At 38.4% G+C, this 21,049-nt stretch overlaps 1 protein-coding gene across 2 annotated transcripts in view; it reads right to left on the reverse strand.

The window, feature by feature from the left end:
• The window catches only part of tmem198a (transmembrane protein 198a), a 32,005-nt gene that overhangs the window by 9,099 nt on the left and 1,857 nt on the right, over positions 1-21,049 (reverse strand). The window contains exons 2-3 of one of the 2 annotated variants that reach the window (XM_036568751.1): positions 3,504-3,794; positions 1,027-1,602 (exon numbers count right to left, since the gene is read on the reverse strand). In XM_036568751.1, the coding sequence (XP_036424644.1) occupies positions 1,027-1,602; positions 3,504-3,672 (745 nt within the window). In that variant the 5' untranslated portion in view covers positions 3,673-3,794. Of the gene's footprint in view, positions 1-1,026; positions 1,603-3,503; positions 3,798-21,049 lie in introns of those variants that run through there. The other variant, XM_036568761.1, reaches the window with a different exon arrangement.

Consider the following 21,049-nt stretch of genomic DNA (forward strand, 5'->3'; position numbering starts at 1 on the left):
TTTTTTGATTCGTCGAATCACAGGACACCTTTCCACTTTGCCTCAGACAGTCTTAAATGAGCTCAGGCCCAGTGAAGCTGGCAGTGTTTCTGGATTCTGGTTTCTTCTTTGCATGGTAGAGTTTTAACTTGCATTTGTGCATGGAGTGATGAACTGTGTTCACAGACAGTGGTTTTCAGAAGTGCTCCTGAGTCCATGCAGTGATTTCCACTACAGAATCATGTCTGTTTTTAATGCAGTGCCACCTGAGGGTCTGAAGATCACGGCCAGCAAATATTGTTTTTTGGCCTTGTCCCCCCAGATTCTACGAATCTTTTAATAAGTTTATGTATTGTATATTTTGAAATACCCAAGTTCGTTGATATTTTACATTGAGAAACATTACACTTGAATTGTTGCACTATTTGCCCAAGCAGAATTTCAGAGTAGTGAACCCCTCCTCATCTTTACTTCTGAAAGACTCAGCCTCTCTGGGATGCTCTTTTTATACCCAGTCATTAACCTGTTACTAACCTGTTGCCATTTATGCAAATAATTTGTGAGATGTTCCACCAGGTGTATTTTTTTTAGCATTACACAAATTTACCAGTCTTTTGTTGCCCCTATCCCAACTTTTTTTGAAATCTGTTGCTGTCATCAAATTCAAAATGGCATATATTTTCTAAAAACAATAACATTTCTCTGTTTCAACATTTGATATGTTTTCTTTGTACTATTTTCAGTTAAATATAGGATTTAAATGATTTGCACCTCATTGCATTCTGTTTTCATTTACATATTTCACAGCGTCCCAACTTTTTGGGAAACAGGGTTGCAATATCCCATTTAATAAATGATCCAAAACACTTAAAATACTGAATTAAACATAAACATATATATCTTCTGGTATGCAGTTTATAATATCTACATTCTATTATTATTGTGTAGAATAACAGAAATTATGATAATAGGAATCATGATGACACATGATTCCAAATCTTTGAATTGTAGTGTATAAAAGCAGAAGTTTGAGGTATTGAACTTTACCTTCTGTGTGCGAGTATCCCTCCGCTGTAACTTTCCACTGAATAAGAACGCCCAGCACAGCGAGCACGGGCCACACCCCCATCACCACCCATGTGTACCAGCACACAGGTCGCGCTGGTGCCACCTTCACACGCTCGTAGATGTAGCGAGTCAGCGCAAACAGCTCCACAAAGTAGTCTACAGTGACTGTGACCACGGCTGAGCCGAAGACAGCGGTGGACAGGGTGGTGAAGCAGCGCTGCCACTGCAGTGTGAGCACAGCGAACAGCATGCCTGAGCCCAGCAGAACGCCCAGCGGCAGCCACACTGTCCTCGGGTGGTAGAACTCCTCCAGAACAACTAGTGAGGCCAGAGCCACCAGCAGGCCCAGCAGCAAGCCCACCATGAAAAGGCCCACGCTCCTCACTAGCATGGTCACCAGCCCACACAGCGTACCAATGCCCAGGCCGATGCCCACGCTGGCCTCCACGCTCAGCTGAGTGTCCATCACTCTCTCCTTGTAGCACAGCATGAAGATGATGATAGAGCCAAACATCAGGCCGGTCAGGAACATCACTGCCTTAAAACAGCGATAGCCTGACAGGAGAGGAGAGGAGTTACAACATTACTGAAACATAATGACACTTTAACTTGTGGTGCACTAATGTGAACTTGACAACACAAATGGATCAATTTTGCAATTCATTATACAGTCGTTTGCACATATTTGAACAACCCTGGTCAAATTATATGTTGTGTTTCTATCTTTCTAAGTGAAAATAAAACATGCTTTTCAGACAGAATTCTAATTCTGCTAATTTTAGGGCACAATTTTTATTTATTTGCGAAGTTTAAAGTATTGGAACAAATAAAACATAAAATCTAAAACATGCTTTAAATTTTTCACAAGCCATATATGTTTTTCCAGTATATTAAATTCAGCAAATAAACAGCAATTGTGAATAAGCATGTACAGAAGTGCGTTCTCTGCAGAGGATTTTTTTTTCTTATTTTCAAAAAACATTTGACCAAGGAAACACTTTTTCATAGTACTACAATTGGTTATGATGATGTTCAATGAAGCATGCACTCATTTTTGGTGAAATTAAATGAAAGAGTGGGATATTGCTTTGACTGTGTTCTCCCAGTCACATTTTTGTGTTGAGTATATTTTTAAAAATAATTATTGTACTGAAAATAAATTAAATGAAATGTGGTGAAACTCCACAAATCACGATGCACTGGATCATTTCCTAAGGAATTATAATCAAATCAAATACTTTTACACCCCTAATGTTAACACTGTCTCAGTGTCTGGTATGTATCTTCAGCTGGAAAGAAGCAGCTATGAAAAAAAGACGTGGAGTAATAGAAAAGGTGTTGGAGTTTACCAAAAAGGTTAACAGCCCTGTTAGAGTCTCTCCCCAGCTATCTAACCTCTACCCTCCTGTCATCGGCCGATGTGTAGGTTTGACAGGTTCCTCTGTGGCGAGTGTTTTGTTGGACAAAGTGAGTGTGTGCGTGCTGCCAGAGAGGCTGCCTCTATAAGCCGCTATTTGTCACAGCTGAAGTGGCCTCGATGTCTCTCTTCCTCACACTCACTCTGCCTCCCCTCAGTGGGAATGAAAGCAAATTTCACAGTCCAGTGAAAGTGATGAAGCTTATCTAATAGAGAGGGACAGGCGCTGGCCATCGCTGTCCAGCTGTCAAATTCAGAGAATTATTAAGTGAACTCAGTTTTTGATGCAAACATATTAGGGGTACTGCTTCGTGAAGTGAGGAAGATCTCTGAAGTTGCTGTAAAAGTGTTTCTATGTCACTTTCTCTTCCACTGTTGTCTTGAAGTCAACCTGAAAACTAACCCCCCTTTTTTATTTTTTACCTCGTTAGTTTATGTTCAGCTAGTACAACTCATGTTAAGCACAATTTATTAGTGATGCACAGACAAAGGAAATGTGGGCTGATGCCGATATCAGATATTTTTCTTGAAATAAATAAATAAATGCCCAGCATCACCAAAATTTTCCGATCTTCTGGAGTACATTAAATGCATTATCAAAAATATCTGTCATGTCTGATCGTCAGTCCGACGATCAGTTTTTTAAACAATTATCTGTCGATACCGATATGAGTCCGATATCATCAAGCATTCTTAGAATTTATATGATTTCAACTTTGTGTTTTTCCTTCTATCATTCTTAAGAGGGTGGAGACTGTAGACTAGAGTCCGGATCTGTTTCTTTTCAAATGCCTACTTACATGATCCAATTAAATCCAGATTAAATCCAGACCCATCCATACATTATTTCTCTCTTCAATATCTTGTTTCCCTAGAAATGTGTCATATTATGGAAGGAAAATGTATCTTTATCTTCATTTCACGGTGACTTTAAAGGAAATCAAACTAATCAGAATTTCCCTTTGAGGTCTAACAAATGCAATCATCCTATTCACTCAGTTTAGGAGTCCCCCATCTCCCCGCAAAGCATGTCACCTACCAAAGAAGCAGTAGATAATGCCAAAGAGGCAGCACATGGAGCAGACAACAGAAGGGACCACCTCATATCGCCGCTCAATCTCCTCATCACAGCTAAATGGACGATCCATGCTGCCATCAAGCGAGGGTGGGGCCAGTTTAAAGGCCAGCAGCTGGGGTGTGGACGTCATGATGACAAGAGTGGGGAGAGGGAGCAGGGGTATGGCTTTAAGGGACAAGGGGAGCAAAGGGAAGAGTGGGGTGAGGTGGTCGAAACCGTGTCAAGAGGAGTTTCCCATTTACCAAGATCCACCTGAAAAAAAAGGTAGAAAAGTAGTGGTCATATCGCAGTACTACTCTGAGCATACTTTGAGAAAAGGGTTCAGAAAAGATTATTATATCGATAGGTCGATAGATCGATAGATAGATAGATAGATAGATAGATAGATAGATAGATAGATAGATACACTGCCCGCCTAAGACGTTAATATTACTGGCAAGAATTTCACAATCAATGCATCACTGCATATGCAAATTATCCAGCATTTTTCTGTCTGCTCTCAGCAAGTACTAATAGGAAAAAACACACAGTTTGGAGTGACTGAGAATGACCTTATAGTGATGTGTTGGTTTTGTACTGTTCCACTTGACTGTCTTCCCTGATTGCTTTGTGTTAGGTTGATTAAATTACTGAAAATGAAATATTTCTTGCTCTAACCAAAGCAGCACAGCGAAGGACCAACAGACTAACCAAATTTAATCATCTTCTTTGACACATAAAATTTAAGGCATTTAAGAATAAATCCATTCATCTGTAAATCTTTTGTTTCATGAAGCTTGCCTCAGCAAGACCAACTCTAATTAAAGTGATCACTCGACTGGTACAGCACATCCTTGAAAACGACATCCTTGAACAGAACTCTTACAGCAAAAGAGTGAAAATTAACCAGCCAGCACAGACGACTTTTACTTTCCTTACAGAATTAATTATAACCTTCCATAACCTCCAGAAATTCAGATGTAAGGGAACAGTCATTAATGTATCATGACATGCACTGATTAAACTTAGAAACAGCATTATACATTGCAGATGTTTTTGCTTCCGCGTACAAGAGGCTCTCAGGGCCTTCTTCATCACTAACAAAATGGCCTAAACCTTACAAATGATATTTAACATTCTTTATTAAACCAGGCACTAATCAACAAGCGAATATCTGTCTGCAGAATTATCATGATAAACGCTATTGTGGTCCAAATTCAGTTATGAAGTACCATGAGAGCATTACAGAGCTTAACCCTATAGCTTACATGTTAACATAATTATCAAATAATTACCATCTGCTCTGGCATCTAATATTGCTAGTCATTTATTAATGATAACTATATTATGCTCAAGCGGCATGTAACACAACAGTTAACAGTTGTGCTGATGTGTTGGCTCCATTCTTCTGGACAAGCTCATTTATTTCACTCTCTACCAGATTTGCATGTTCCCAGCATTCCTTGACTGAAAATCTACATCATAAACTTTCCAGGTGGTTTTCAAAGTATGTATGTGCAGTTCATTAGTTAGTGATGTTCTGTTTGTATAGCCTATAATTAAGTGCAATCCTTTCTACTGTATACACTTTTTAAACTAACTGTAGGTCACAATGATTGTACTAAAGGAACAGTTAAATAAAGGCGAAGCAAAAATCATGTGGCACACAAAAGAGAATGAAAAAAAATGACAATTTGCATAACATTAAGGGTGCAACAATTAAAACCGAAAAATTCAAATTGATAATGATACAGTGGTGTCTCGACAACACGCATATTTCGACACAGCAAAATTCAAAAGGGACTGACTATGTGCCTTGTGTTCATATGTTGATGTCTGGAACGCACACTAGGGGCATAACAATGGACATATTTTCAGGTTCAGTATCATTTTTCAATTCTAAGATTCAACATTCAATTAGATTTTTGACATTTTAGGCATTAAAAAATGTTAAAAATATAGACTTTACAAACTCTAATTATATACTACACTGTTTGGTTTGGCTCAGATAAATAAAAGTTCTCCAAAAGAACTTTTTCAACATCTGCCGCTTCTAATAAAATAAACTCCAAAAATCACAATCGCTAGAATTTATCAGCTCTTCAGAAAACCGTCCAGTGCTTTGAGCGTGTCCATAACATAGGCCCCGCCCTTCTCCACCTATTTTACTCTAAAATGACGCAACCAGGAGCATAGTTTCATCCTTCAACAAAACCATCGACAGTGGTTTCCTTGAGGATGGAAGTATTATATGAAAGACACCTAGAACGCAAGGGGGCTATCAGTGACAATTAAAAACTTGACGATTTACGACAATTTTCAAACCATTACACTCATTTATTTACATGATGACGATATTCAAAAATATCAATCATCAATCCAAAGGACCACTTTAAAACAGGAATAACGATTCACTGACATATTTAGGAGGATTGGTCGAGAGTAAGTGTATGTTTTAGGATGTATATTTTTCTGTTTTGTGTAGAATTAAGCTTCAAACTGTAGCTCTTCCACAAAACAAACTTGTTCACAATACTGTACGCTGTTACTCTGAAGACAGTACTGATGTAATGGATCATGAAAAGCAGTGAATGTGGGAGATATGAGGAGAGATAAGACATAAACAGAGATTATAGCTCTTAGGCTCCTTCATCCATCTCTCTTTGATCTGGATCATGGTGTGTTTGAAAATTTGACCCATGCTAAAAGGCAGATGTGAAAACCATTAAACACACCCCTCCAGCTTCCATTGAAGATTAGAGTGAACTGTGCAGTTGTCAGCAAAGCAGCACCCTATGGATACCACCCATCTTTTAAGGAATTCTGCCATAGTGTTTGCATCTGTGAACTTGTGGTGAACCGTAGGTGCCTGTGTAGTGTGCTTTTTCCCAGCTACAAAGTGACCCACTTATGTGATGTAAACCTACACACTGCATACAGCAGGCTTTCCTTTGAGTGAAATGAACAAAGTTTAAAATGCTAAGGCTGACAAAATACATACATACATACATACATACATCATCTAAACCGCTTATCCTTCTGGGTCGCGGTGGGGTGCTGACAAAATAATATATAGCAATTATATTGCTATGTGTTAGTGGTGTAACCATACACTGAGCCCACAGTTCGATTCTAAATTCGATTCAAAATACCGGATTTGTGATTTGGTATTCTCACAATATTTAGAACAAAATTTTAACAAAGAAAAATGATGACTGTATCCATGCAGCTGCTTGGTCTATTAATATTAATAGAGAATAGAGCTGTAAGGTGGGAAGAGTGCCTGTGCCAGTAACAGAATCCTCTTGTTCGGATAAATATGTAGAAAATAACCATGGTAAACAGTTAAACCAGCTTCAGAAGTGGGTGAGGAGAGTATTAGCTGTACCTTTTATACAATGATGAAGCTGCAACTCACACACTATTGTGTTTACTCCCACATTCACTTCAGAGTTACGAATCGTCTAAAATTACTGAAAAAAAAGTGTTGCTATTATCATCATCATCATCGCTGTAAGTACATTTGCTGAAACATCACTAATGACGCCTCCAAAACCATTAGTTGATGTACTTACAGAGATACTACTACTACTACTACTACTACTACTACAACAACTACTACTACTGCTAATAATAATAATAATAATAATAATAATAATAAAAAGCAACATTTTTTTTCTTTCTTTAATTTGGAGGTGATCCTTGGCACTGAAGAGATGCAAAAAGACACACAGTGATATCATGAGTTGAAGTATTAACTTGTCAAATAAAAACACAAACATGCAGTTTAGTGCAAGCTTTGGTTTTAGTGTGCTGTCATTTTTCATTTGGCCACCAAATTGTTGTTAATCTAGTAATGAGTAATAGAACCGCAAATATCTGAGGCTTCTTCTCTGAAGCCATTACCTCTGAGGCTGTTTCAAATGGCCTGTTTTGCCTGATGTTCGAGAGCAGTGACATGATTTTACTCATTTTGTTCCCTCGAGACCTGAAGCTGTTTTGTTTTTGTGGTCTGAGGATGTCCTAAAATGTTCACCACACCACATTGGTTGGTTTTGTACAAACACGATATCCATTTGCAACACTGAGCTATTTCAACCAGTGCAGCTCAACAGCCACATTTCTAGACCAATCTCATCTATGTTAGGCACAACAATTGTGGGATTAAGGTAAGATATCACATCACTCAACATGTTTAAAAGTTAAATTATGCTCATGTGTGGGAATACTAGTGTCTTGCTATGGTTTGCATGAACTAAATCAATAAACCAACTATTGGTTTTCAAACTGGTAGTAAATTAATTTTTACCCCATCACTGGAGATTGTGACCGTGGTAACTCAGTTGACCATCACTGGACAAAGACCAAGTATAACATTAACATGCTGGAGGGAGCTGTCCATTGGTGCAGATTAATTGCAAACTTGTGGTGTTTAAACAGTGCAATTTCACTAAAAATCACAATTAATATAATGTTTTTTTTTTTCCTTCATGAGGCATTGTTGCTTGTCTACAATGCACAAAGTCACATTTTTGCACTGCCATATCATAATGTATGACTACAAATTCCATGCATTGTATGAAAAAAAAAAATTCAGACTCCTTGATGTGAGGTGATTAAAGATTGTTATGCATTAATCTAGCCAAAATTATGGATCGTGTTTGTTGGATCATGCGAACACACAGAGGCTAATCACGAAGGTCTGAGATTGGTTGGATACACAGAATGAGCATAAAATAAACACATTTTGTGGCTGGTTAGGGAACTCATTTACATATTGCAGCTCATGATATCAGTGATGCAAATGTCAATATTGCGATAACGGTTAACACACAATAGATCGTGCCACCCTAATACATGCAACCCCAACATACACGAAAAGGTTCAATTCGTCTTACTGAACCACTGCGATGAAATGTAACCTTCTCTCTCTCTATTAGCCTTTACAAATTTGCATTCACTGTGACCGGGATTTGTTTGAATGTCACATGCTTTTGGGAGTAGATAGCCATTTAGAAGAGTTTTTAAGTGATTGGTGAACATGCACAACTCAGTGTAGAAAAGGGAGTTAAAATAGCTTTGGATTTGGAGCTGGACATGATTGTTCTTATACCGAGTCACTGAAGGCGCCCAAGACCAAAGCTTAAGTGCTCGTAGTGAAGCGCTCAAGAGGAGATGAATGCAAAGGAAAGAAATGAAAGCATCATAGAAAAAGATGCTCTTACGCGAGCATAACAATGTTCCACTTCCTGTCTGTTGTCATAACAACCAAGGGATTCTGGGATGCTCCAGGTTATACAGCATTTTGCAAATAAGAGAAAGGCCCGCCACCATGGCAACGGCTTGCGAGCCACTGAATGCTTTAGCCCGCCTTGCATTTCTTCAGCATTGAAGTCTCTTCTCTTTCTCAGCTCTCCCCCCACCCCCCTCTTCAAGAACCAAGACATGTAAACAAAGCCACCATAAAGAGAGAGAGAGAGAGAGAGAGAGAGAGAGAGAGAGAGAGAGAGAGAGAGAGAGAGAGAGAGAGAGGAATGTGACACTAAATAAGGTCTATTTATTACGCCTTGTTTTTTTCTCCTCCATGTACAGACCGCCTTACAATGCTGCTGTATTCAAATAGGCTCATGTTACAACATGCAAACACAAATCAATTTGGACAGATGCCCGGCCCTCTAATGGAAGACAGCAAAACCATGTTGACACGCAGAGCAAGAAGAAGCATGAAGAGGGATTTCACTACAGCATTGTTTCCTGGACCGCGCTCCCCCAGATATTACTAGGAAGAGCCCTGCAGCCACCAGGCACGTTCTCCATAACTACCTCTCTCTCTATGGAAGGTAATCACCTCTCTTGCCATTTCTCGTGTTTTTCAGCCTATCCGTTCCAGTTCTTTTGCTCCTCAGCAGGGCACTGCTAGAGAGAACTGTGTTCTCATCTGCAGCATGATGACATGTCAGTCATGATGAAGCACAACAGGCTCTATTGAGCATGCAAAGCCACATGAATATTTTACACAGGGCACCGAGAGGGCCCCAGCAGAGAGAATGTCAGCAGAATAAGGTTAGACCTCTCTCTCTCTCTCTCTCTCTCTTCTTTCTCTCTCTGTGTATGTGTGCGTATATGAAAGATAGTGTGTGTATGTCCAGGTTAAACAGAACATCAACCACAAGTAGCTTGAGAGAACATGACCATGCATCATGTCTTGCTGCTGCAGACTTCATGCATGAGGAACACTGTGGGCCCACAGTCAGCAGACACATGAACCAAATCACAAGAGTTAGATAAAAAAGGCATATGGTGCTGAGCAAGTCTTCTACATGGATCGTAAAACTGATACAGAAAAATAGAAACACATCTGACAGCACATCATTCTGAATACATCTAGGTTAGGACTAACAAACAGGCTTCAAACAAAAGCACTAGCATCAAGTTTCAGAATCAACGGCTCTTCCTCCACAGAGATAATTATGAGATTGTTTCACCATTCGAGGCAACGTTTTTATATCGAAATTATGGAAGAAGGTGTCCAATAAGCACTTTTATATTCAATTAAAGGAAAAGAGTACAGTGTTAATCTCAATCGCCACATACAGTGCTACCCAAAAGTCATCTGAGAAAATGGTATGTAAAGCCATTTTTCTGGGCAGAAAACATTTGATCAAAAAAAAAATCTTAAATGGTAATTTCACTGATTTTTTTCAAAAGTTCTGCACAATTAAATGGTTAGGATGTAAGCAAAGCTATTCAGAGCGTTTTGTTGTGAAATGCTCTGTTCTAGAGAAAATTATTGAGTCAGAATTGTTTACAATGGTGATAGCAACTGGATGTCTAAAGCATTTAACACCTCAAAAAGATCCCTTAGAGAAAGCTGGTACAAGAAATTATTACAAATATGTTTTCCTGATGCCTGAGACATTGTTTTATGATAGTTTTGAGATAGAATTCTGACCTAAAACATATTTTTTTTAAGCCATTCATGATAGACAGGTACATGTAGGGCGTTCTAAGTCCCAAAAATGATAAATGTGAGATGGATTTTCAACTGTTTTTTTTTGCCTTGTGAGCCCTGGTTCCTATCACCACCACTGTAAAGAAATAAAATTTTCTACAATTTCACATCAAACCACTCTAAATGATTTGATTGCATCTCAAGGACTCCATAAAAACATGTAAATTCTACTGTATTTATACTTATTCTAATGTCAGTTGAAATAAATTTGAGACTTTATACTATATGTAGACTGTATGTAGTTATGTATGTCAAGACTTTTTAAAACCTGTTCTTTATATCCTCAGAAAAGCATCTGATACTGTTCAGTTACTCAAGGCTAAGAAAATCATATTATAGTGCAGCAATATTTTGTGACAGATTCTCAGATTGCTACTATTACAGGCTTATTGGATTTTGCCTTTGGATTTGACAGCATACCATCATTTGCACTAATCTTACCACACTTTTGTTCTACACTTTTTTACCGAAAATGTAATAATTAAATAATACTATTTAATAGACTCATAAAAAGTAAAGACCTTAAAGTGGGCCATTTCATGTGTATTTCACGTTCTTCTCCTAAATAGATGGTGGGGCCCAAGTTTATAATTGCACTTCCTTCTACAGCATTTCAATATGTATTTCTCAGAGTGAAAATGCAGTGAGCCATGGTTTAATCTGTAGTTTAGCTTAATGCCCTGCTATATGTAAACCACCAGGAAGATATGTAACTCATTAGTCACAAAGCAAAAAAAAAAAATCTGTAAAATTATACTGTTATTAGGCATTCTTTCTGATTGACTTGTAATGCACTATTTACTTACAGCAGCCATTATATTATGACCTACGCAGTGAACGGAGCCGTTTCAGATGTTTTGTGTGAGTCAGCTATGCAACATGCATGCAAACGTGGCAGCATTATGACATGACAAAGAGACAGCCAAAAAGGTTTCACAATCACCACTGTACAAGTTCAGCACAAGCATGCCAAGACTATTACAGAATAAGCACCTGAGCAGCACGCCAAAGACTATTACAGAATCAGAGACTTTGCAGCACTTCAAAGCAGGACAACTGTAAGGTCAGTTGAAGGCAGCTCCTTTTATACTTATTTACTGAGTACTTATTTTATGTCCATTAATGCTGAGAGTTTTGATTAATAATGTTTATTTTCCATTGTCTTGGAACTGTTTTGCATACTACCAACAGACATAATGCAAAGCAGTTTATATAACAATATCAATTAATATATGAAGGAATGTTGATTGAAAACTATATTATGCCCTTTGATATAACAGAGATTGAAATTATATTACTAAATAAATTATAGAAAAATAAATAAAATAAAAAAAATACAGAAAAATAAATCTTAATTTTAAAACAGAAATGAGTAATCCAAGGACAATTACAAAAACTCAACAGGCCATAAACACTATAGAAATTCAGCCTTTCCAATAACATCTGGACTTTCATCTCCCCATGAATCACAGTGCTCTATTTATTTACGCTCATATACACAACACCTGCTGCACAAAGCAATATTTATCACAGAATGAACTGCTGCACTCTGAGAAAACAGGGGTTTACTGCAGGCATTAGAGCAGTCAGCTGAGGCAGACCGGGAGCTTCAATGAAAACAAAGATAAAAGAGCAACTTCATAAACCATTCATTTCCTTTTTCTGCTGCAGTCAGCACAGCGCAGGCTTCCCTGGCAAAGGCAGCATGAAGCGGAGCGATAGAAGGATCTTGAAGTCAAGTCTCGGAGCGAGGTTTTCTGAGTGGAGGTGTAGTGCGTGTATGTATGTATGTGTGTGAGAAAGAGAGGAGGCAGAATGTGTATGTTTCTGTCTGGAAGTGTGTGTGTGTGTTCAGGCTGAGTGATTCAGTGGACAGGGCTGAGGCTCTGTTAAACCTCGTTAATCTTGTTTAGAGCTTCTGGTTCAAATTCTATTAACACTGGATGGCCTTTCCCCTTCTCCTGACCTGCATGAGAACATCACTGTAATGGATGTATGTGTCTACATCTAGAACTGTTTGCAGTTTCTTTTGTTTTTTTGTTAGTGTGTGTCATCAGCATTGACATCAACAGATACAGTACTGTGCAAAAGTCAGAGACCACCCTTCACTTATTTAAATTCCAGCTGAAATGGCCTTTAAGTTATTCATTTTTCAGGGGATATTTTTGAGAAGATTAGATATACAACAATCCACTTGCATAAGAAAGAGGAAAGCCAAAGGAAAATAAGTCATTTGCAAAAACTGCAGTTAAAAAATGATTAAGATACAGAGAAAACAACCATACAAGAACTGATAGAGCACCAAAAATGTCACTACTAGGATACTACTAGGATAGATTTTTTCAGATCTGAAGCAAAAGTGAAGCTTGATTTTCTCTCAAAAATTAAAGTTTTAAGTATTTTTATTATACTTAAAGCTTTCATTTTTGAGAGAAAATCAAGCTCCACTTTTGCTTCAGATCCGAAAAAATCTATCCTTCCACTCAACGCTATGAGATGTTGAAGGATGTGGAGCTGCCAAGAAGCTGTTACTAAGTAAAAGAAGACAAATGTGCAAATCAAAGAAGCTGCTGGTGTTCTCAGAACAATATACTGGCCACCCCAGAGTCCAGACATCATTATCACTGAATGTGTTTGAGATTACTTAAGATTGTGAGAAGCAGAAAATGTAACCAATTTCTAAGACTGAACTTTGAAGGTGTAGAAAAATACCCTACAGATGTCTTTAAAAAACTGAAAGCAAGCTGTAATGAAGGCAAAGGGTGGACACACTTAATACTGGAATTGTTTATATTACACTTCAGTTGTTGAGGCTTTTGTGTAATGTTCTGTTACATTTTCTCCCTTTTTTCTAATGCTGAAAAATAAATATCTTATTACTTAATGGCCATTTTAACTAGAAATTAAAGAAACGAAGAGTGGTCTGTGATCTTTTGCACAGTATTGTATGTACATAAAAAATACCTGCATCGACCCAGAATTCACATATCGCCTCATCTTTTGCGCGTGTGTGTGTGTGTGTGTGCGTGCGTGTGTGTGTGATATCCAAGAAGTGAAAATGCAATCGGTTTTGAGGGCAATCAATACTGTCTTGGTCTTCAAATAAACATTTGTTATTTCCAGCATACATTTCAATCATATATTCATTAACATTTCTGACACTCCAATATTTCCGTTTACCTACTGACATTTAGTCAACCCTGAGAAACTGGGTTTGTTAAGGTTTAAAAAGCTACTTCACAGGAGCTGTAAATCAATTTTAGTTCAATATTTTTCAGCTTTAACTACCTGAACTGCTGTGAAAGCTGAAAAAACTTTGAGTAGGAATATAATGTATAACTACACTGAGTCAATAAGGAGTCACAGTTGATTCAGAACAACTGGCGAAATGATCTGCTTTTCTACATCCAGCAAGGTGTCAGCTTGTCTGTAGGTGTCAATCTCCAACCCTCCCATACACACCCACCCATACCAAAACATTCATAAATGTTACTTTTTCTATCGCTTTCCGGATCCTTAATGGATTTAAATGCTCAGAACTAGAGTATAATCACTACTTGAGTGAACTCCGCAGTGTGGATGCTAAGTGTGCATTTATGATTGTGTGCACGCCATCTGACAGTCGACAGACGCAATCACCATTAGCACCACAATCATCATCAAGCCAATGAATGCTTGCTTGGTGCACATAATGATCCTATATGATTCCACAAGTTGAGATCAGCCCTGTATTGTTCAGCAGGCCAAGCTTTACTACAGACTTGAATTCACAAGCTCACAGTGAACTGAGAAGTGCATCTGTGGGAGAGAAAACAGAGAGCGCTTGATGACGCTCCTGGCATCAAATCCAACCGAGAGGCCCCTGTTTGAACCCCTCTAAACTGACAGAACCCCTAGCAGACTCAAAACACGAAACACAGAGGAGGCCTAAGGAGAATAGTGCAGAGGAGAGATGAAGAGAGGAGAAAGACCTGATTTGTACTTCTGAAGTCATAAAGCCAGTAGAACAAAAGAGAATGAAACACCACTACCAGAACACTGGGACGCAACAATGGCAAGCAGCAGTGCATCATTCATTTAATCAAAGCACTTCATCACTGTTGGCTTAGTTAATGATCATTCCAGTGCATCTATACGACCTTTTCTCAATCAGTCCACAGATAACAGGGCTTTGACGACAGCAATCAATGAGCCAATCATTCCAATCATTCATCTTCATGCAAATTTAAGCAAACAAACAATGCAGATTTACACTCCATTTTTCTCAACATCTATGTACAAATCTCTCACTCATACATACGCAATTCAAAACACACCCAGAAAGCGGCTGAGTGACCTCTGCCACAGACTTTGTGTCTGAATCCAATGGTTTGGTGATTTTCCCAGGCTGCTCTTAGGCCCGATACAGAGCTTGTATTGAGCTATTCTTGGCGTGTCTATGAGGAGTGTCTCTGACTTCCACTGGAGCAGAAGGGAAGAGTGCTGGGGAAGACAGGCTGGAGGGCAGAGTGACCCACACAGCCTATGAACAGAAGAGAAAGGAAAAAGTGTAAGGGTGGGGGCAAACAGATAAAGCAGACCCAGAACTCCACTTACACTACTCACTTGGAAAGAGATAATGTTAATATTTGTATAAGGTCAATAATTCTACCCTCTGGTCAGCTTTGAAAAAAGAATCCTGAAAACCAGATGGACAAATAATAGCACAAAGGCAGTGCTGAAAGAATGTAAGAAGAAATAGAAGAAATGAATGTATACATATAGATATGCACACAAATGTCTAGGACAAGACCTTGAGAGCTCAAAAAAGGGGGAAAAAAATAGATAAATTGCCGTAAACCATGTTTCAGTGAAACTCCAAATGTTATGGCAGAGTTACAGAGAGATAGAACAAGCCAAGTCTCTTGCTCTCACATCATACCAATTATTTTTGCTTTTGCTGATGTAACGTGCAGCTCGTCTGCGCATTTCAACCTTTTAAAGTGCAAACAGAAAAGGCGTCTTCAAGGCCTCAAGCTGGTGAAGATTCATTGAGATAATAAACCCACAGAGAAAACAAGAAAGCCTGATGATGGCCAATCAAACACTCAAACAGAGACAAACGCTGACTGCTAGGTTCCAGTGAGAAGTGGAGACACACAGATGTTTCAATGGAGTGTAATGCTGCACTCTCACAACAATTTGCCGCCATTGTTTGATTTTGACTGTTTATGTGCTGATATAACATAGCAGCGCTTCGTGACCTCGGTCTGATATAGGTCAGTCCTTTTAAGTTCAAAACCTTCAAGTCAATTTGCTCCATTCAATAAATACCATGATAAATGATTTCAGTAAACAACATTAATCTCTGAATTCCGAAGCACAAATTGTTTTTATTTTGTTTTCAGGTAGTGTCAAATTTCCACATCCCATTTCAAATCAATTCTTACATTATGAAGTGATGCAGCTGAATCTGCCCCGGTTAAATCAATGCAGCATCGCATTATCTCACTCCTGTTTCGCTGCCTGCTCCACAGTATTCCTCTTACATTAACCCAAACCCACACACTGGGCAGTGGAGTTTAAAAGCCAAATATTCACCAGAACAGTCTGTTTAGATTCTCCCACTGAGGAACAGCTGGAGGCATCATCTCAGCTGAACCGAATGGCTGCACAGAGCTGAGAGGAAGACAGGGAGCCAAATAGGCTTTACTCAGATTAAGCCTTCATGCTCTGGCCAAGTCCAGCATGAAGAACACAAACCAACACAAGGGTCAGTCATTACACACAAATCTTCTGTGGAGATTGCTGGTTGATTTACCTTAGTACCTAGAACACTAAAGCCACATAAACAGCACAGCAATTGTAATGCATTTGTAATGACTACAGTATAAAAAGAAACTGAGGATGAAAAGGTTCTTTGAAAATCAACCAATAAATCAAGGAAATTCATTCACCCTTTCATGAAGACAGCTTTTTTCAAGATTATTCACAAGAGTTGGTAAGCTCAGAAATACTTGCATACACCACTATATGAGATGTGTACATAGTTTGGGTGCATTGATTCTCCACTACACTTTTCAAAGGCATGGCTTAGAGCCATCAGACATAAAAGGCTTACTTTAGAGACACAGATTAAGCCCAGTTATAGACTAAAATGGATTTTATGGACATCTCTCTGCATAATTTAGTCAGGACTTTGCACCCAGAGAACCATCCCAAAGTTTTAAAGAGGGACACGTTCTGACTGCTCGACACCACATAGATTTAGATGAATCACCATATAAGCGCCCTGTTACATCACTTTCAACCACACGAGGTGGAACCAGGCAGAGTCTTCAGAATCAGTGCCAAGGACATCTATGACTCTCAGGATGGGGCATACTCTTATGAGTCAGCTCTAAATCATCCATAATCCAACTGAGCACTCACAGTGGATGCCGATACCATTGCACATTCAGAACAGACGTGTTAAAAACTATACCTGGTCCCCTTAACTGGACATGCACACTTCTTAACAAATTCACTATATGTGCAAAAGTTTATAGTCATCTACTCATTCAACATTGCTTGCGAAATCAAGGGTATTAAGTATTGATACCCTCCCCCTTTTTATTTAGGTCAGGTATTGATGTTGGATGATTAGTTCTGGATCACAAATGCCACTCCAACTCATCAGTTATTTTGATTAACATAATTTTTGTGAGTGTCCCAACCTAACATCAGTTTTGAGGGGTTCTGGTACAAGATTGATCACTATAATGCTATTGATTATTGTAATGTTCTTTTTAGTGGGTTTTATTGGGTTTAGTGTTCAACTTTTACAAAAAAGCAGCAGCACAAATCCTAACAAAAACAAAAAAACTGAGCGCAGTTCACCTCTGTTTTGAACTAACAGCACTGGTTACCAATATATTTAGGATTTTGAAGTTCTGTCACTTGTTTCTAAAGCTGCAAATGGTCTAGCATCTTTGTATGTCACAGAAAGTCTGTCTGTTTATGTTCTAAAATGATCTTAAATCTGCAGTGACTGGCCATCTGCAAATACCCTCCATTAATTACAGCAAACAACAGATACGCTTTTTTCTGTTTTTATGCTTCTAAACTGTAAAAATCAATTCCACCTTTTATTAGACAGCCTCAGTACACACTTTTAAGAAGCAATTAAAAATGTATCCCTTTAATTTAGCTTTTAACCAAATATTGATGAGTCATAGATAGAGTACATTTTTCTCTATTTTTTAATAGTAATAGAGTTTGATTAACTAATCATGACAGCTCCAACATTAATGCATTTCACTGTGTGCTCAGTGCACCTTTTATCTTAGGAAAGGTAGTGAATTCTAATAATGTAACAATAAGTTAAAGTAATAAAATCAAAACGGGTTTATTAAATAAAGCTTTTGTGGTCTAGCTTGGTTCATTGTCTCAGCTGGATGAAATTACAAACAGATCTTCACACCAAGTTTCCCACTGACAGTTGTCTTTGTTATGTAACCAAGAATCAGGAGTGCTCTAGGTCTGTTCTGTCCTCACTCCACCTTTGTAAATTGATCTAAAAACAGGTTTCCTTAACCCTTTAAAATCATATTAACTATTAATAAAAAGCTTATCTTTACTTATGGAGCAATTTTCATACAGGCAGCAGCTCAAGATGTTTCACAGACAAGCAATAAAGTTCAATAACTAATAACAATAAAAGACAATAAAGCTGAGTAAATGAAACTTGAGAATTAAAAAAAATACTGATATACAGATAAAATTAAAAGGTGAACACAAAAACAACTTTAAATAACAATTTTCATGATAACACATTTTTAATTCTCTTAATAATCTCTCTTACAGTAAGAAACAAATTTACACACTAATTTACACACTTTTTCCATGTAGAGGTTTTATATTGCATATTATTGAGGTTTATCTTTTCTAGGTCTACATTTCAAAGGCCATGCATGGTTTGTTATTGTCCATTTTTATTGTTTGTTCCCTTTAAAAACTCTAAAAACTTGAATAATTGGCAAATAATTGGTAGATTACTTGATTACTAATATAATTGACAGAGACAGCCCTAATAATGATGCAGTTTGGATTGGGTCCTAATGAAGATTTATAATGAGCACCATTAATCCTGGAACTAGCAGCAGTATGTTTCTTGAGCACTCTCTAAATCACGGTCACTAAGAGACTAAATCCAGCTCAATCCCTGAGCAGCCCCTCAGACCAGAATCCACACGAAGGAGCTATAGCTGGTGGGTAGGACAGCACTGAAGGGGATAATAGGATTAACATTGACTTTCTCTCTCTCCCTTACTCTTCCCTCCGCTCCATCTTTTTCTCACTCCCTCGCTTGCGCTCTTTTTTTGCTCCCCTGTGTCTTTTCTGCTATCTTTCTTAATCTTCCATTCGTTCTATTTCTCACTTTAGCTCGCTCTTTCTGGTTTAATAGCAGTATCTGACTTTCTCTGCTAATCTCTCTCTTTCTGTCCCTCCCTTTCTTCTCTGCTCTCACTCTCGCCTTTGATCTCAGATAAGATACGAAAATGTTTGGTCTGCTGTAGCGTAACTCAGTTGGACGTGTCCCTCAGAGGAAAACTGCCGCTGCCTTCATCGCCACATTATTACATAACTGCCTTCATTATACAAGACACTGCCTGGATTTCATTCAGCTTCAACCACCTCATCACTTCCCCAGCCCCTCCCTGCCAGTTAACACCCCCGCCATGCTAGTCTGTGTGTCCACACATCTGCATTTCATCTCAGAAGCACATTTTTTATGAGCATGCCAGGGTAATGGGGCTACAGTGGAACACTGAATGAGTTCATTTTCTGGTACAACTCCCAATCTCTCAAAAAAACATGTTTCTTCCCAGGCTGAACAATGCACGTGTTCTCCCTGAGCAGTCAGTGGCCTTATGATTTTTGTTCACAATCTCTTATCTATGTACATAATATCGGTTCACTGCAGCAACAGTCTCTTCACTTCTGGGACGGCTTTACACTAGATGTTAGAACGCTGCTGTAGGAATCTGACAAGAGCATTAGTGAGGACAGGTACTGATGTTGGAAGATCAGTTCTGGCTTACAAATCCAACTCCAACTCATCCCAAAGGCAAAGGATGGTGCTCCATAACTCCAGAGAACACAGTTCCACTGCCCGTCAGCCTAACGCTGGGTGGATTTATACCCCTAGCCAATGCGTGGCACTGGGCATGGTGACCCAGAGTGTCCCATTCTATTGGCATAGCCTTTCTGTGGAGATCATACAAGCTGTGTATATGCAGTTGAACACCTGGTCAGCAAAGGACGTAACTTAAAGTAGATTAATTCACCAATTATAAGGAATGTCTTGATAATCTGGATGCATAATGATATCAGAATCATATCAGCATAAGCAGATATAATCTCAATTTTAAAATTTTAAAATTAGATATTCCAGCTATATTTCAAACTGATATTTATCATACTCCAGAAAAGTAGAACATTTAAATGACATTGGGTTCCTGTGCAAAAATGTCAGTATTTTATTTGTATTTTATCCTATTATCATATTATACTTTCCTGTAATGCTTATCCAGACAAATCTAGTCTCAATTTCTACATTTTACAAATGTTTATGTATTTTTATACAACAGTTAGTTCCGGCCACGAAAGCTGATTGGTTGAGAAGCGTTCTAACCGTGCTGTTATTTTGCCATAACATCACGTTTTTTTCACAAACACTGCATCACTCCACTACAGCCGTAGGAGACGCTCAAGCCATTTGAACATTTTTACTTCTTACTTTGCGCACAAACAGAAAATAGACACTTTTAAGATTACATTGGACCTACAGCTGGATTTAGTCAGACTCTGAAGATGAGCCTACACTAAATTCCCAAACTGTCAGTTGGTCCGTGTAAGGAGCCAACCAAATCACAGCCATGATGTTATTTCATGATAACACACTCCCTCTCGTGTTCCATTGCTTAAGTATCATCTTTGGCAGATATGCACATAACAGTTTTATATTAGCATCATCCCAGAATTCCCATATCAGTACATCCCTACTTTTGGTCATAAGGTAATTTGACTTGTGAGGTTCCTGACTAACCATCACATACAGCTAATCAGCTAAAAACTTTGAGTACATTTATATTTGTGATAGTGAGATTAGATGTGCATTTTTTCCCAAAATGATAGAAAAAGAAAGCCCAGTATCAAATCCATACCCCAATACGCAGAATTTCCGTCATATTCCTCAGCTTACTTCAGAGTTACAGTAGAGATGTGTTTATAATGTAATCACAGAGGGGATGTCGAACATCTACATCCTTATCCTGCATACATTCCCTCAGGCACTTTGCTGGTCAATAAATATGGGCAGCACAAAAGCTTTTAAATCTTTTAAATGCATCTGTGTCTCCACTGTAATTTAATTTGCATTGTTTTGCGCCAAGAAAAAGTACATGCTCTTTAATTATTGATGGCTGGGTCTCATGCTTCTCAAGTATGACACAACTGAGGAAATCAAACAGTGTCTCTGAACTTTTTCCCCCTA

This window comes from Colossoma macropomum, unplaced genomic scaffold, assembly GCF_904425465.1.
Source record: "Colossoma macropomum unplaced genomic scaffold, Colossoma_macropomum, whole genome shotgun sequence".
NCBI classification, from domain to species: Eukaryota; Metazoa; Chordata; class Actinopteri; order Characiformes; family Serrasalmidae; genus Colossoma; species Colossoma macropomum.